We start from the raw sequence: 18,243 nt of genomic DNA, 5'->3' as shown, positions 1-18,243 counted from the left end.
TTGTCTAAAGGCTCAAAATACCTACAAGAACATCACAACAAAGAATCAAGGCTCAAACTGAATAGAATTTCTCTTAAGTTCTTAAATCTTTATTTGTTCAAATGAGGGTCTAAATCACACTTAGACACTTCGGCTTACTTTCAAACTGTGTACACAAGTTCATTCAACTATATAAACTTATCCAAAGTCTCAGAACAATAGTCGATGTCCAATAACATCAAAATCAACTCTTGGTCAAACTTATGAACTCTTAAGTTCTTCAAATTGCCAACTTTCGACAAATGGTGTCGAATACTTCTAGGAACCTCCAAAACAAAATTCATACGTACTTACAAGTCCAAAATTATCATAAAAACCTATTGGAACTATCAAAATCTAATTTTGAATCTTTGTACCCAAAAGTCAAACCATGGTCAACTCTCTTAACTTAAAACTTTCATTTAAGAACTAAGTTTTTCAAATCACTCCTAAGCCTATTGGGACAAAAATCACCCATATCCGCAAGTCATAAAACATCAAGTGGACCTACGAAAAGTCTCAAACCACGAAACAAAATGCTAAAACTCAAAATGACTAATTGGGTCATTACAACATAGTTTATGTCCTAGTAGTCAGCTCTGCATTATCACTTGCAATTTAAGTGTTTGAAATGCGCCTCTGACTCTCTCTTTTAACAAGTATCAAATAGGCTTTGTTCACAGATAGAACTGGAATTATCATAAGAATTTAGTTGTGTGCTTGCTCATATGACTCGTTTAGTCTCATAAGAAATTACAACTTCTATCTTTGCATGAATTCGACAAAATCTCGAGATTTCACATAGTCACACCTAGGAACTAGAGGTAGGGTATCAAATTTATCCCAGAGCGAACATAATTTCGAAAAATAAGATGCAATAGTATTTTTACCTTGAGTCACTGTCGCAATCTCCTTATGAATTTGAAAAATCCTAGTACAATCGATTTCATCAAATCGCTCCTTTAAATCAACCCAAAGAGTAAACTATCATACTGAGCAAATTCTTCGAGACACAATTCATAATCCATGAAAGAACTATGGCTTTGCATCATTCCCATAGATCAATTAGGTTAGGATCGTAATTCTCCTTTTGTGCATGTGCCATCATGAACCGCTAACTTATTCTAGCCTAGGATTGCGATCTGCATTACACGACTCCACACAGAGTAATTCTTCGGTCCAGTCAATTGAAGAGATATCAACATAACACTTGAATTATTCGTGGAATGTAGAAACATACGGTGATTATTGTTGAGGTTCTCCAGCAATGTTTCGAAAACGCATTTGATGAGCTCGCCTTGAAGGTACTCCAAAGCAATGATGAAGCATCAAACCCATACTAATTGCCAAAAGGTTTTGATGCCGTGTTAAAAATATAAGCTTTAGCTAATTATAGATTCACGGGAATTATGTTCTTAACTACATAGATTGGTTCTATATTTTTAAGGGGATAATAATTTCACTTTGAACAAGTACAGGGAAGTTATTTGGTCGCCCCTAAAGGTTAAGTCTGAAAATTATTTTGTCAGACAACTACACGGTGCAACTTATGTATTTTCTCTTTAAATTATCATAGAATATGTGAACAGATATATTCATCGTTCCACTACATTTACATTTACATGAAACAAAATTTAACTTAAATATTAAATCCTGTCCAGTCAAATGACGTCAAACACAATCAAATGGAGGAAGTGCATCCAGCTATTCTCTCTACAAAAGGTTAAGCATTTTTAGGCGTTCTTCATGCTCTATATCCAGTTTTGGAGGAGTGTAACAGCCACGAAGATCCTCCACTATATACTCCTGCAATGTTTTCAAAGAGTGAGCATATCAACAAACGGTGCTAATAGAAACAGGAAGCAATCACCATGCCATAGCATTGGAGTGTTAGCTCCACTTGGAAAGATAAGAAAAAGATGCTTGCAGCGAGTCAGACTATTTACATGGCCGGGATAACTTAATTTTTCACTATTCCATGATATGGATTGACACTTGGGTGTGATTATCATTACTAGTCAACATTTAACGATTATTCAGACATAAAACCAGTCTGACTCCTGATGCAATTTCACCAACCCAAGTTGGTTATTAGGTTGATGCATGCACGAGTCAAGTACTCCCTCTGTTTCAAAAAGATTGGCACTAATTCCTTATTAGTATATTCCAAAAAGATTGGCACCTTTCAATATTTCCTTAATATGAAGCATTTATAGCCACACAAATGCTATGGCAAGTTTCAGACCACAAGTTTCAAAAGTTTTACAGACACACAAATGTTATGGCTTATTTAAGACCACATATTTCAAAAGTCTTTCATTCTTTATTAAAGAATGTGCCGAGTCAAACTAAGACAATCTTTTTGAAACGGAGGAAGTAATAGATCTGTTCTTTTGAAATACGGAGCGAGAAGGAGAAGTGTTGATGCAAACCCCTAACTCGGAGATGAACAAAAAAAAAGGAAAGCAGACTTGTAACTTGTTTTTACAGCCTTCTGTAAGTTAACAAGAATTCTGGGTTGCGACCATCAAAGATGACCAAAATATACACCTTTATTAATGAAGACCACGAACTTTTCGGTAAGTGGTGAAGAACACAATCATTAGCATCCAACTGAACCCAGGAAAAGGAAAAAAGAAAAAATACTTTTTGGGACAGACCAAGGTACAGATATCGCACCTGAGTAAGTTCTCTCTTGGTTAGGATGTGGTAGTGTCTTTGCCAGATCCGCTGGATGGCCATTGTGGCTGCAAGGAAACTATATGCAATGCCAAGAATGGCAAGGATGACAACAAACACAACAACCAAAGCAAAGCATGCTTCCATTGACGCAGGAAAAAGATCCCACATTCCCCAGCCATAACAACAGTTATGACATCCAGCCATGTGTGGATCATTGCTATTAAGGGAAGAGCAGTGCAATATGAGCCCAAAAAGTCCGAGCAGAAAAAAGAAGACAAGAACTCCTGTATTATATACACCATTGTGTTAATTACATGAATATTATAATACCCTAAGCCAGTTGTTAAAGACAACAACAACAACAACAACCCAGTATAATCCCACTAGTGGGGTCTGGGGAGGGTAGTGTGTACGCAGACCTTACCCCTACCCTGGGGTAGAGAGGCTGTTTCCAATAGACCCTCGGCTCCTTCCCTCCAAGAACTACCCAGTTGTTAAAGAGATAAATGAAAAAGAGACAGGATCTAAATACAACATCTGCTTAAATTCAATTGTTTAGGTTTTTCAGCAGAAATTTTAGTGCCAGTTATATATTTTGTACAAATGGAGATACAAATTTGAAGCATACTGTAGTGCAGGCCCTAGCCGTAGCCATAGTCTTTTGATGCTTTTTTTGGGCTGCTATTTCAGGGAGTAGCTACAGCAGAAATTCAAATTTTCTGAGGAAAGCATCCTACTTGGATTTAAAGCAAGGCCAAAAGAAGACAATAAATTACATCATTACCGACTTCCACCCAATGCGAAATTTATGCATCTTGCCCCTACAAATTCAATAAGAGCATTTTGTTATTTTTTTTTTATAACAGTGGCGTAGGGACCTGCTTGCACACACCTTCTACTATTCCACCAGTGCTTGCTAATTTCCACTAGCACAGGCACTCGGTAACTTTGCCCGCCAAGACTTAGCCTAATTAGAAGAAATTACCAAATGTTTTTTGTCTCTGTTGAAATTTGAATTCTGGTTTGCATGGTTTGCACTCACTGCATTGACCAAGGCCACACTCTTGGTACCCGTTACTCATTAAATGTCTTAATAGTATTTCTAGGAGGTCGTAAGAGATCAAAGGTGCACACATTAGGTTTTGATATATAACCCCATCAGTGGCAGAGCCAGGATTTTCATTAAGGGGAATCAAAATATAAAGAAACAAACTCACCAAGAAGTCAAGGGGTGTCATTATATAGTATATATACATATTTTTAAAAAAATTACCGAGCTATACAGTATAATTTTCCAGCGAAGGGGTACCGGTTGACACCCCTTTGGTGCTTGTAGCTCCGCCACTGAACCCCATATACTAGTACCATACAACTTAACGTCTTTACAAACATAAACATATAACTCTATCCATGTCAACTTGCAGGTCCCGAGCAAAGGAGAATGGTTGTGACAAGTTGACAACCTATAAAAATAGTCGAGCTATGATGAATCTTCTGTAAATCGAATTCGTGCGATCATGCTCACCTAGATACGAGCTAGATGTGATGTCCATGACGGAGGGTGGGCTGATAAGGGGTCAAGCAGGACTGACAAACTTCTAAGCTGGCAAGCTTCCGAAGAAGGGGTGCACATGTCACCTTAGACGAATTCCACATCGGAATGGGAGAAGAAAGTGAAGAACCTTTTTTTTTATGAAGGGAATTTCATTAAATGGCATCAAGAAGATGCATAGCAAAAATTATCATATACAAATAGTTATTTTTCTGGAACAGACAAAATCCAGAAAAAGTTCAACAGTAGTTACCGGGGCCTGATTGAACCAACTAAATAAGTTAATTAAACAAGTGACTTTAAGAGTGTGGTTGGGAGTTGAAATCCCATCAAAACATCTACGGTTCCTTTCATTCCAAAATACTCCAAAAAATAGCACCAGGTACCATTGACCAAGTCTTTTTGATGGATATCCCAGCTCTCCATGAACACCAACTCTCATAAGCTTCCTTGATACTGTTTGGCATATCCCAGGCAAGTCCAAAAACTGATACAAACATACTCCAAATGTCAGATGCTACTAAATAGTGCAAAAACAAATGCCTCACACTCTCAGATTCCATCTGGCACATATAACATCTATTTACAATCTTTATACTCCTTCTGCTAAGGAAAGTGAAGAACCTTATAAGGCATGACACAAGTTCACATGATACGAACGCTTTTGGGGCTCGATGTGGCATAGCCCAAAAAGACAAATCCGTGCGGGCCTAGGCCTAAAGCAGACAATACGTTCCATGGGCTTGGGTCGTGACAAATATGGTATCAGAGCCGAATCTCTCTTAGTACGATGGTGGAGCAAATCTCAGTGGTCAACTAAATTTAGGCGAATCCCACGTCTTTGAGAAAGTGCCCAGGAGGGTGAATGTGATGCCCATGACGGGTGGCGGGCCGACGAGGACGGGTCAAGCAGGACTGACAGGCTTCTAGGCTGGCAAGCTTCTGAAGAAGGGGTGCACATGCCACCTTAGGCGAATCCCACATCGGAATGGGAGAGGAAAGTGAAGAACCTTATAAGGCATGACACAAGTTCACATCGTATGCTTGCTTTTGGGGCTCAATGTGGCGTAACCCAAAAAGACAAATCTGTGCTGGCCTACGCCCAAAGTGGACAATATGTGTCATGTGCTTGGGTCGTGACACTAGATTGGCATCGTGATGTTGTGATAAATTAGTAAGGAGTTCCATGATACTGCCGCCTCGGTATGAGGAACATAAGCAAAATTTCATCATCAACGACTGATGTTTAAAATAGGCCCACTACATTGGTGCCTGAATCTGGTGCTAGATGGAAAATGATTCTCGCATCTTATTAGAAAGATGGAGGTAAAGAAATGGTCCCACAGATTAACTCGGATAGTTAGTTGGAACATCGACTCAGGCAGATGGATACCTTAAAAGAGAAGAATTTACAAGAGACTAAACAGCCAGGGAAAAAGATTAGACAATTTGGAAACATAGCTAATGAATCATCGTATTATGGATTAGACAAAAATATGTTATTGATATTGGATGATAAATACAATACAAGAGGTCCCTATTTATAGCTATACACTACAAGGAGATATTACTCCTCTTCCAATGTGGGACAAGACTACACTATACATATCTATAAACTAACACTCCCCCTCAAGCCGGTGCATACACATCATATGTACCGAGCTTGTTACACATGTAACTAATACGAGAACCAGTAAGAGACTTAGTGAAAATATCTACTAGTTGATCATTCCACTTTACAAACTTTGTAACAATATCTCCTGAAAGTATTTTTTCTCTGACAAAGTGACAGTCGATCTCAATGTGTTTAGTCCTCTCATGGAACACCGGATTTGACGCAATATGAAGAGCAGCTTGGTTATCACACACTAGTTCCATCTTGCTGATTTCTCCGAACTTTAACTCCTTGAGCAACTGCTTGACCCAAACTAACTCACACGTCGCCATAGCCATGGCCCGATATTCGGCTTCGGCGCTAGATCGAGCAACTACATTCTGTTTCTTGCTCTTCCACGAGACCAAATTACCTCCTACTAGAACACAATATCCAGACGTAGAACGTCTATCAAAAGGTGATCCTGCCCAATCAGCATCTGTGTACCCAACAATCTGCTCGTGGCCTCGATCCTCGAATAGTAATCCTTTGCCTGGAGCTGACTTTATATACCGAAGAATGCGAACAACTGCATCCCAGTGACTATCACAGGGAGAATCCATAAACTGACTTACAACACTCACCGGAAAAGAAATGTCAGGTCTAGTCACTGTGAGGTAATTCAATTTGCCAACCAACCTCCTATATCTCGTAGGGTCTCTAAGAGGCTCCCCCTGTCCAGGCAGAAGCTTAGCATTCGGATCCATAGGAGAGTCAATAGGTCTGCAACCCATCATTCCAGTCTCCTCAAGAATGTCTAAGGCATACTTCCGCTGTGAAATAATAATACCTGAGCTAGACTGAGCGACCTCAATACCTAGAAAATACTTCAATCTGCCCAGATCCTTAGTCTGGAAGTGCTGAAAGAGATGTTCCTTCAGATTAGTAATACCATCCTGATCATTACCAGTAATAACAATATCATCAACATAAACCACTAGATAAATACACAGATTAGGACCACAATGCCGATAAAACACAAAGTGATCAGCCTCACTACGAGTCATGCCGAACTCCTGAATAATTGTACTAAACTTACCAAACCAAGCTCGAGGGGACTGTTTCAAACCATATAGTGACTTGCGCAATCTGCACACACAACCACTAAACTCCCCCTGAGCAACAAAACCAGGTGGTTGCTCCATATAAACTTCTTCCTCAAGATCACCATGGAGAAAAGCATTCTTAATGTCTAACTGATAAAGAAGCCAATGATGTACAGCAGCCATGGACAAAAAGAGACGAACAGATGCTACTTTAGCCACGGGAGAGAAAGTATCACTATAATCAAGCCCAAAAATCTGAGAATATCCTTTTGCAACAAGACAAGCCTTAAGCCGATCAACCTGGCCATCCGGGCCTACTTTGAGTGCATAAACCCAACGACAACCAACAGTAGACTTATCTGCAGGAAGAGGAACAAGCTCCCAAGTGTCACTCGCATGTAAAGCAGACATCTCGTCAATCATAGCATGTCGCCATCCTGGATGAGATAATGCCTCACATGTAGACTTTGGGAAAGAAACAGTGGACAAAGAAGATATAAAAGCATAATGTGGTGACGGCAGACGATGATAACTTAAACCGACATAGTGGGGATTAGGATTAAGTGTGGATCGTACACCTTTGCGGAGTGCAATTGGTTGACTAAGAGGAGACAAGTCCGCAGTAGGTGCAGAATCTGATGCGGGACGTGAATCACCTGGGCCTGATGCTGGATGTGGACGACGATGAAAAGTCAAGAGTGGTGGAGCTGCAGAAGGTTGAACTGGATTATGTGGAAGAACTGGAGCTATAGGTGGTGGAGCTACAACCGGAGCTGTAGGTGGTGGAACTGGAGCTATAGGTGGTAGAGCTACAACTGGAGCTATAGGTGGTGGAGCTACAATTGGAGCTATAGGTGGTGGGGCTGGAGTGACTGAATCTCCAAAAGATGAAATTGGTAGTACCTCAGAAATATCTAAGTGATGACCTGAACCTGTGAAGTATGATTGGGTTTCAAAGAAGGTAACATCAGCGGACATAAGGTACCGCTGGAGGTCAGGAGAGTAGCATCGATACCCCTTTTGTGTTCTCGAGAAACCCAGAAATACGCACTTAAGAGCACGAGGAGCTAACTTATCTGTTCCTGGAGTAAGGTTATGGACAAAACAAGTGCTTCCAAAGATACGGGGTGGAAGAGAGAACAAAGGTAAGTGGGAAAACATGACAGAGAATGGAACTTGGTTCTGGATAGCTGAAGATGGCATACGATTAATACGATAGCAAGATGTAAGAACGGCATCCCCAAAAACGCAACGGAGCATGAATTGTATGAGTAGGGTACGAGCAGTTTCAATAAGATGTCTATTCTTTCTTTCAGCTACCCCATTTTGTTGAGATGTGTACGGACAAGATGTTTGATGAATAATCCCATGAGATTTCATAAACTGCTGAAATGGGGAAGACAAATACTCTCGGGCATTATCACTACGAAATGTGCGAATAGAAACCCCAAATTGATTTTGAATTTCAGCGTGGAAGGTCTGGAAAATAGAAAACAGCTCAGATCGATTTTTTATCAAAAATATCCAAGTGCACCTGGAATAATCATCAATGAAACTGACAAAGTAGCGGAATCCTAAGGTGAAACTGACCCGACTAGGACCCCAAACATCTGAATGGACTAAAGTAAAAGGTGACTCTGCTCGATTATCAAAACGCCGAGGGAAATGGGAGCGGGTATGCTTACCGAGCTGACATGACTCACACTCTAGAGCTGACAAGTGAGATAAACCAGATACAATTTTCTGAAGTTTTGACAAACTGGGATGTCCCAACCGTTTATGTAATAAATCTGGTGAATCAGTAACAGGACAAGTTGTAGAAGGAAGAGAAGATGCGAGTCCATGTGATTTAGCAAGGATAAGGTAATAAAGTCCGTTTGATTCACGTCTGGTACAAATGATCCGCCCCGTACTGCGTTCCTGTATAAAAACATGGTCATCAAGAAATAAAACAGCGCATTTAAGTGATTTAGCTAAGCGACTAACAGCTATGAGATTAAAAGGACTATTGGGAACATAAAGGACTGAATCTAAAGATAAGGAAGGAAGTGGGCTTGCTTGACCTATTGCAGTTGCCATGGTTTGAGACTCATTGGCCATTGTGACTTTTGGAAGAGATTGAGAATACGAAATAGTAGTGAAAAGAGATTTGTTACCAGAAATATGATCTGATGCACCTGAATCAATGACCCAAGACTCAGAGGATGAAGATTGGGAGAAACAAGTCACGCTATTACCTATTTGAACAACAGAAGGTATCTCAGAAGATGTCTGCTTACATGCTTTATACTGAAGGAACTCAATATACTCTGCTAAAGAAATCATCCGACTATTCAAAGCATCGGTTCCCATGTCGCTACAATTTGTAGTAGTAGGGTTAACTTGAAATAGTGGAAATAAGTAACTCCTGTGAGAAAACTGAAAAAATAGCTTGAAAAACACTGTTTACAGCAAGAAAACAGAACAATGTTCTGTGCCGGAACACTGTTCACGCCGGAAACACTGTAGCTCGCCGGAAAATTCCAAAGTTGTCAGAATTTGTTGTAATAAGGATGGATAGACTCGGAATTCCTTTGCGAGCAAGCTGTCCTGAAGAAATATTTTCAAAAAAATGACCAGAAAGGTCACTGTTCACGCCAGAAAAATATAAAAGTGGCCGGAATTTGATTTGAATTAGATGGGTAGGCTCGGAATTTTGAGGAGAGCACACTGTCCTGAAGAAACTTCGCGAAAAAATGGCCGGAAAGTGGCCGGAACCCTCACCGGAAAAGTTGTTGCCGGCGCGTGGAGGAGCGTGGCGACTTTTCTGCCAGATAAAATTTCAAGGGTCGGTAGTCGGAGGGTGATCTACCTCGTGGTGGTGTTGGTTTTAGCACAACACCGACAGAAAGTGACTTTCACTTCGACAAGCCTTAGGTCACCGGAAAAATTACACGATGACTAAGTTCTTTCTTCCCGGTTAACACACAACGATCTTTTCTCACTAATGCTCTGATACCATGTGAGAAGGCACGGGAGAAAATATATTATTGATATTGGATGATAAATACAATACAAGAGGTCCCTATTTATAGTTATACACTACAAGGAGATATTACTCCTCTTCTAATGTGGGACAAGACTACACTATACATATCTATAAACTAACAGGAATGAAGAAGGGAATCTTTCTAGAACCAGAACTTCAGGATAGAGTTGTAAAAGTAAAGAGAACTGGTGATATGATTGTCTCTTTTACACTAGTGGTGGGAAAGAAGACAATCAACATTAGTAGTGCCTATTGTTACAACCCAGAATTTGGGGTTGTAATTTCGGCCAAGAACTGGTGAGAAAGGAGCCTTCTGATGGTCTGACGTAGAACAGTCTACTCGGGCAACTTGGGCTTTTTAATTTTAAGCATATATAAAGGGGGTATAGGTGATGAAAGCTCCGACCTGCCTCACCCATACGCGCTGCCACCGAGCCGTATAGAACGAGCTGCCTTGGGGGCGAACCCCAAGGGCCTGCCTAGATGACTCAAGGGAGTGTCAAAGGTATCCATGCGAGTTTGGGAACTCGTATGGGCTGCGCAACGCCTTAGGGCCTGCGTTGGGCATCAAAAGGGTAGTGGAGGCTGCTATTGTGGAACGGCCAGCCCCGCGGGCTACCGAGTGTTGGAAAGAGACCTCCACGCCGATTGGATACTTGACGCACCTGTCATAGGGGCATCATGTGTCGACTTGTGAGCATGGCTTTGGTTCAGCCATGCAAGCAAGGGTCCGTTGGCCTAAAGGTGCAGGTGTGGGCGAACACTGCACTACTTCGGAATGGAAGCGTGCTGCAAGAGGGCTATGTATGGGCATGGCACGAAAGAGGCGCATGACAATGGCCAAGGACTAAAGGTTGCCTTACTCGGGCGAGGCACGAGCTAGTCGCGGATGCACTAGACGAGTGTAAGCTTGAGGATAAGGTTGTGCACGCGGGAGCGATGCTCAGTCTTGGGCTAAGGACAAGGCATGTCCTAAGCCAAGTCCCCAGGGCGCGCAAGGATTGTGATCCTAAGATGGAGCGCCACGACATGCCTAGGGCCAAGGGCCTAGGCATCTTACGGGCGGCACAAGTTGGGGCGAGTCCCCAACCGACAGGCACAGGATCGTGCTTGGGAAATCCTGGGACGGATAGGAAGGCTGGCCCGCAGCGAGGGGAACTGCGGGCGCCGCACGGGCGAGCAGGTGCCGCTACCCAATGTAAGGAAATGGGCCCGTGACACTTGGTATCATAGCTGATTAAGGCCATACTATGCCATGGCACAACGTCAAGGCAATAGGGTGGATATGGCTAGTGCATTTTGGATGTCAGTGCCGAGATCACGTCAAAGCAGAGATTGATGTTCATATGCCAACAAAGATCGAGAACCAAATACTAATGGTCGACGAAGGAAATGGGTGATTCCATTGTCTTTCGTCAGTCTAAGGTGCTACTGAATGAGGTGATATGCCGATGAGTCGGATGGCCAAGAGAATGCCATGTTTGCCAGGTCGTGCAACCATATTACGAAAGAGTAGGCCATGGACTATAAACTTTGGGCATGATCATAGCGGAGATCTTGCCAAGGATGCGTGCAACGCATCATGCTGAGTGTCTTTCCTTCGGGAGAAGACTTTGGGTTGCCTGAGGGCATTGCCAAGGTGAGGAAAAGAATTTGAGGGTATAGCGAAGCAAGGGGAATGGGACGAGTTCCCAAGTTTGGAAGTTGTCATCATTCTGGAAAGGGGTATGTCGAATGATCGGGGACCGAGAGTGTCCAAGTGCGTGGCACACCGAACCGGGAAGCCGTGCTAGCAGGACCAAGAGAGTACCTGTCTATAGGGCGAGTATTGAAGTACTACCGGGAACATTGGCTACTTGCTGAGGAAGTGACGGCCGGAGAACAAAGAACTCTGTTCGGAAAGGCGACGATGCTATGACTTTGGGAATGTAGTACTCACCGAGGGTCGTCTCAAGAGCTGGCCGAGTGCCAAGTGAGACGACAGTGCTAAAATGTATCCTCCACATTTAGTGTGGGAGGATCCCGCCTATGCAAGAGGCATATGGGCGAAGTCGTGGGTCTGGAAGCGAACACATCTTCAAGGTAGTGGGCAAAGAGAGCCGCGGGAGCAGAATGCTACGTGAGCTATGCCAAAGGCGTTTGAAGGCCAAGTGAGCGAATGAGCTACTAGGGCTGCGCCAAAGAGGGCGTCTTAATGCTACGGGAGCGAAAGGCTACGGGAGCCAAGCCAAAGGCATCTCAGGGCTACGCGAGCGAAAGGCTGCGGGAGCTATGCCAAAGAGGGCATCTTGAGGCTACGGAAGCGGATGGCTACGGGAGCGACGTCAAAATAGCACATTGATGTGCTAACCTGTGAAGGAAAGCTTCGGACGGACATGAGGGCCGTGAGGGTCATGGTGTGATTTGACTAGTGTGGGTCAATCACAAAGTTAGACACCAGAGGGTGCAAGTGCGGAGGCACTTTCCAAGTGAACACCGAATAGAGGTGAAGTGCAGAGGCACGCTTGGAAGATACTTGGGAGGAGGAGTGCATGGGGCACGACTCCTTTTGAGAAAGGACTTCGAGGAAGTCCAACCCACAGGACAAAGGGGAGCTTGAATGGGCATACCTGAGGGGGCAGACTCCGGGATGTCTTAAGCCATGATGTGTCATCGGGGCGATGACATTATGAGTGTGGGAGGATGTTACAACCCAGAATTTGGGGTTGTAATTTCGGCCAAGAACTGGTGAGAAAGGAGCCTTCTGATGGTCTGACGTAGAACAGTCTACTCGGGCAACTTGGGCTTTTTAATTTTAAGCATATATAAGGGGGTATAGGTGATGAAAGCTCCGACCTGCCTCCCCCATACGCGCTGCCACCGAGCCGTATAAAACGAGCTGCCTTGGGGGCGAACCCCAAGGGCCTGCCTAGATGACTCAAGGGAGTGTCAAAGGTATCCATACGAGTTTGGGAACTCGTATGGGCTGCGCAACGCCTTAGGGCCTGCGTTGGGCATCAAAAGGGCAGTGGAGGCTGCTATTGTGGAACGGCCAGCCCCGCGGGCTGCCGAGTGTTGGAAAGAGACCTCCACGCCGATTGGATACTTGACGCACCTGTCATAGGGGCATCATGTGTCGACTTGTGAGCATGGCTTTGGTTCAGCCATGCAAGCAAGGGTCCGTTGGCCTAAAGGTGCAGGTGTGGGCGACACTGCACTACTTCGGAATGGAAGCGTGCTGCACGAGGGCTATGTATGGGCATGGCACGAAAGAGGCGCATGACAATGGCCAAGGACTAAAGGTTGCCTTACTCTGGCGAGGCACGAGCTAGTCGCGGATGCACTAGACGAGTGTAAGCTTGAGGATAGGGCTGTGCACGCGGGAGCGATGCTCAGTCTTGGGCTAAGGACAAGGCATGTCCTAAGCCAAGTCCCCAGGGCGCGCAAGGATTGTGATCCTAAGATGGAGCGCCACGACATGCCTAGGGCCAAGGGCCTAGGCATCTTACGGGCGGCACAAATTGGGGCGAGTCCCCAACCGACAGGCACAGGATCGTGCTTGGGAAATCCTGGGACGGATAGGAAGGCTGGCCCGCAGCGAGGGGAACTGCGGGCGCCGCACGGGCGAGCAGGTGCCGCTACCCAATGTAAGGAAATGGGCCCGTGACACTATGCTCCGCAAACAAGATTAGCTGAGGAAACCAAATAAAATTCTAAGAACTAGTATCTGGTTCTCCAAAGTCTGATATCTATTCATGTTAGTTGGAGCTCGCGTGCGAGTTCTATCAGGTAAAGACAATGACTTGAGCAATCGGGGGCACACAATGATGGATTAAACCAAGTATATGGAGTATATGGCTGTGAAACCAGGAATGCTATTTATAATTTGTCGCGCACTCTTATAGAAAAGGATAAAAGGTAAACATCATCGAATTTGCTTTACCTGAACAACACCCTGTGTCTGCTATTAAAAAAAGAATTCTACTTGTATCATAGAATGAGACCCTATCAGTTCAAGCCGGGGAAATCCAGTTCTTAATATTTGGAAATCCTGATGTGCTATTGCACCTAGAAAGAAGAATTGAACTGCCATTTGGCGGGGTTCAGCTTTTACTTTGAATTAGACTTAGCTTTGTACTATGAGAGAGCTAGATTGCAGAGAAGAAAAGTATGCGATGAAGAATTACTGGCAACTGGCAAATGGTCCTACAACAGCCCCAAAAAAAGGGGAAGAAAATCACACTTTTTTATAGGTATGATAGAAAAAGAGAAAATCACACTTGAACATTTAAGAATGGAGGTGATATAGCTAAATAAGCTTCAAACTTACAAGAAGTAGTACCAGGACCACATGCAAAAGTTGCGATATTGTAGTAGAAGAACCCATAACCACCCATCATTGACTAGTGGTCGTAGTGAAAGCGTGGAGCCAAAACAGGAGAAAGAGTTGCAAAAAATCTAGAATTCGGTGATGGAAATAAAGGCAGCATTGAAAGACAAGCTATTAAAGTAGGAAGCATGAGATTTAGAAGCTAATGCAGTAATCTTGATGGAAGAAAATGATTAAGTTGCATTAAAAATTAGCAAATGAAGCTCTCAATGTTTCTAAAGGTCTAGGACCTCGTTGACAAGAGTTGTTGTAGTTGAATGAGGTGCAAAAAGCTATTAAAGAAAAAGAAGATTGGTATACGAAGTTACCAAGGTCTGGAAATGGAGAAGCTCTTGAAGAATATAAGAGAACAAAAAGAGAAGCTGTGAAGCCGAGTGAAGCTAGAGGTATGCCTTAGATGACTTGTATTAGGGATGCAGGAAGGGAGAAAGAAATGTTCAAGCGATCAAGAATAATAAAGAATAAGGTTAAAAAACTTGAAACAAGTTAACAGTGTCAAAGATGATTTCCTTAGACAGGAAATAATAAGACCATAGAGAGTTGGAGGAGTTATTTTGGTTAATTGCGACAAAAATTACGATATTAACTTTATAGATATTCATGCAATTGACAGACAGAAATCTTAACTACACTCTCCAAATTATGTCTATTGGAGTAACGATGGGTACGAAAAATATAAGGGTAAGAAAAGCCTATGGTCCAGATGGAATCTCTATAGAAGTTTGAAAGTGCCTTGGCTAAATTCGAGTAATATTGCTAACCAAGCCATTCAACATTATTGAGAAGGAAGTATGTGTATAACAAGAGTACATTGGTTCCAAAATGCATCTTTAAATAAAGGATATCTTCAAAGTTTTCTGAAATGTTGTGATATTAAACTTATTAGTCATACAGAGAAATTTTGGGACAGTGTGATACAACATAAACCCAGGAACATACAAGATTGATGGAGAACCATTTGGATTTATGCTTGTTGTTCTACAACAAATGCTATTATTGTTGTAAGAAGATTTATAGTAGCTTATAGGGAGAGAAGGATGTTCACATGATATTCATTTGACCTACAAAAAGCATACAATAGAGTGACAAGAGAAGTCCTTTGATGAGAGTCACAAAGAAAGGCTTCCATATCACCTATATCATAAATATAAACTTCATAAAGGATATGTGTGACAAAAGCCATCAAAATGTTGAACAGTGGAAGAAGATAAATATAAGATTCTCATAATCGTAGATTTACACCAAGAATCTACTTTCAATTGCACTGGTTTACCCTAGTTGTAGATGACCTAACCAATAGTATACAGGATAAGGGTCAACATTGTGCGCTATTTGCATGTAACATAGTGTTAATTGACAAAACTAGCGAAGGAACTGACGAAAGCTGGATCGATAGAGAAGCACTTTAATAAAAAATATATAATGATAAGAGAAGTAAGACTTAACATTTGCATTGCAAGTTTAGCTCACATAAGTAGAGTGAAGGTGAAGTGAGATAGATGGAACAGTGGTACCTAAATGCAGTAATTTAGAAATCAATATTTAATCTTCTAGGGAAAAAACATGATAGAGGAAGATATAATAGATCAAATGAAAAAGGAATGATTGAAATGGACGACTAATGCAAGAGTATTATGCAATAGGGATACCTAACAAATTGAAACGACAAATTTCATAGAATGACGATGAGACCAACAATGTCATATTGGAATACATGTTCGGCCTCTTTGGCCTAACCTACTGACAAGATAAATGTCGTAAAATGCAAATGTTAAAATAGATGAACAAATATATAACATTGGACGAGATCAAAATTAATCATGCCAAACAGAGGATGCATACATAACACATAGGATAAATGAGAGAAATAAGTATAAAAGGTTTGGTCATGTCTGGTGCAAACCTCCATATACACTGGTCTACAGGTGGGACATTATGATTATTAAAAATGATAAAAAGAAACGAGGTAAACCTAAAAGTACATGGCATGAAGTTGATTTCAAAGACCTATAACCTTTCTAAATTAGTGCAGATTTAGCTTTAAAAGATGCACAGTAGAAGCAAAGGATAATATATGTGATACAAAGTAATTGTTATTGTTACACTTACGTCGGTTCATATGTTTATCAAGAGTCTTTTTAGATGGTTAAATAACTTGTATTTCACTAAAGGGGACAAGTGCGAAAATTTTAAAATCTCGAGTCTCAGAGAACCTCTAATTTGTCTTTTGTTCTAACTTTGTACCGGAGTGAAATAATCCAAATAGGGTGGATGTTTACAAATGATTCATGAAGTCGACCCAACTAGCTATTATGGTTGATTTTGTTGATTGATTGATTGACAAAAGCTTACATATGCATACATAACAGAACTCCATCTCTAAAACTTTATCTGATCTTACTAGCATGATACTTTTTAATAGAAATATTGAATAGGTATTATACAAAGTTGGCTGAGCGTAATATTAACAGATAACTTATCAAAAAAACAAAAGTTGTTACTGACAGATGATAATCCCACAGAATAACTGACAACCAGCAGAGTGCAACATGACAGATAAATTATTCCAAAAGAATTGCATCATTGACAGACGAGAATCCATCAGAATAATTGAAAACCAAGTTTGTTTTGTTTTTTATATTATAAAACAATTCCTTCGAGTCTATAACCCCCCCCCCCCCCCCCAAAAGAAAAAAAAAGGTGTGAAAGGTTAAACAAACAATTAAAATCTGATGGTGCTGACCTATAATTTGCCAATATTAAAGGAACATTTCGTGTTTGCTAAAAGGTTCACATACTCAGCCCTTAAAAGCTTCCTGTCCTTCCTTTTTCCTAGAAGTACAGTGTTACAATACTTACCTATACAGTAGTAAAAAGGAATTGGGTGTTTTGACAATATTCGGTCCCAACTGTCATTGAATGAATTCCTAAAAGTTCCATCTTTGTCCAAGAGGTATGTGAATCCACCAATGAGTGCAATTACCTGAGAAAAGGGAAGTAGTCAAATTATAAAATAAAATAAAAATAAAATAAAATAAAAAACTCATGTGTTAATTGAAAAAACTAGCAAAAGAACTGACAAAAGTTGGAACTATGGAGAAGCACTCTAGTAAAAAATATTTAATGACAAGTAGAAGCAAGACTGGACATTTGCGTTGCAAATAAGAAGAAGGTGAAGTGAGATAAATGAAACAATAGTGACTAAATGCAGCAATTCAGATATCTAGGCTTAATCTTCCAAGAAAAAGACATGATATAATATATAGAATAAAAAAAGAATTGACTGAAATGAAGGAGTAATACACGAGTATTATGCAATAGGAAGATCTCAAATATCAGGGCTAAAGAAGTTGTGCTCTACAATGTCCAGCGTGAGAGAAAGTAAATATTGATTCTCTAGATCAAGAGTACCTTTCAACATTGAGATAGGGTAACACAAAATTTTGGATTCTCTCCAACCATCTTTTATCCTTCACAGATATTTCCGATTCGTTAGTGTTTCATTGGGACACAAATTGATAACAAGCACGACAACAAAAGTATTATGAACACAAATACATTGTTTCACATTTTTTTATTAATATTAATGTTTTCGGGAAGATATATTACGGTGTCGATAAGCTACATAACCATGCATGTTTTAAGTTCTAATTAGATATGCCAAAGATAAAAGGTTTGATGGATCTAAAGAAGACTCAATCAGGTCCAGATGTTGGCACATTTGCTTCATTAAGTTCCAGTCAACCTCAATGACTGAATGAACGATTTGGAAGGATCATGAAACCAAAAGCTATAAGTGGTTTAGTTTATACAACTACATGTCATAAAGCCTCTTTGATTTCCATAGTTTTTGACTTGCACACCTATAACCTATTAGTTCCTCCATTCTGACAT

General features: G+C 41.3%; 1 protein-coding gene across 1 annotated transcript in view; it reads right to left on the bottom strand.

Moving 5' to 3' along the window:
• Nucleotides 1-1,554: 1,554 nt before the first annotated feature.
• The window catches only part of LOC104107891 (uncharacterized), a 28,569-nt gene continuing 11,880 nt past the window's right edge, over nucleotides 1,555-18,243 (bottom strand). Inside the window, exons 4-6 of the mRNA XM_070174930.1 lie at nucleotides 17,209-17,332; nucleotides 2,698-2,984; nucleotides 1,555-1,824 (exon numbers count right to left, since the gene is read on the bottom strand). Of these exons, the coding sequence (XP_070031031.1) occupies nucleotides 1,732-1,824; nucleotides 2,698-2,984; nucleotides 17,209-17,332 (504 nt within the window). The 3' untranslated portion in view covers nucleotides 1,555-1,731. The remainder of the gene's footprint in view (nucleotides 1,825-2,697; nucleotides 2,985-17,208; nucleotides 17,333-18,243) is intronic.

This window comes from Nicotiana tomentosiformis, chromosome 5, assembly GCF_000390325.3.
Source record: "Nicotiana tomentosiformis chromosome 5, ASM39032v3, whole genome shotgun sequence".
NCBI lineage: Eukaryota > Viridiplantae > Streptophyta > Magnoliopsida > Solanales > Solanaceae > Nicotiana > Nicotiana tomentosiformis.
Note: the sequence above shows the minus strand (reverse complement) of the source record. Positions and strands in the feature narration are given on the sequence as shown.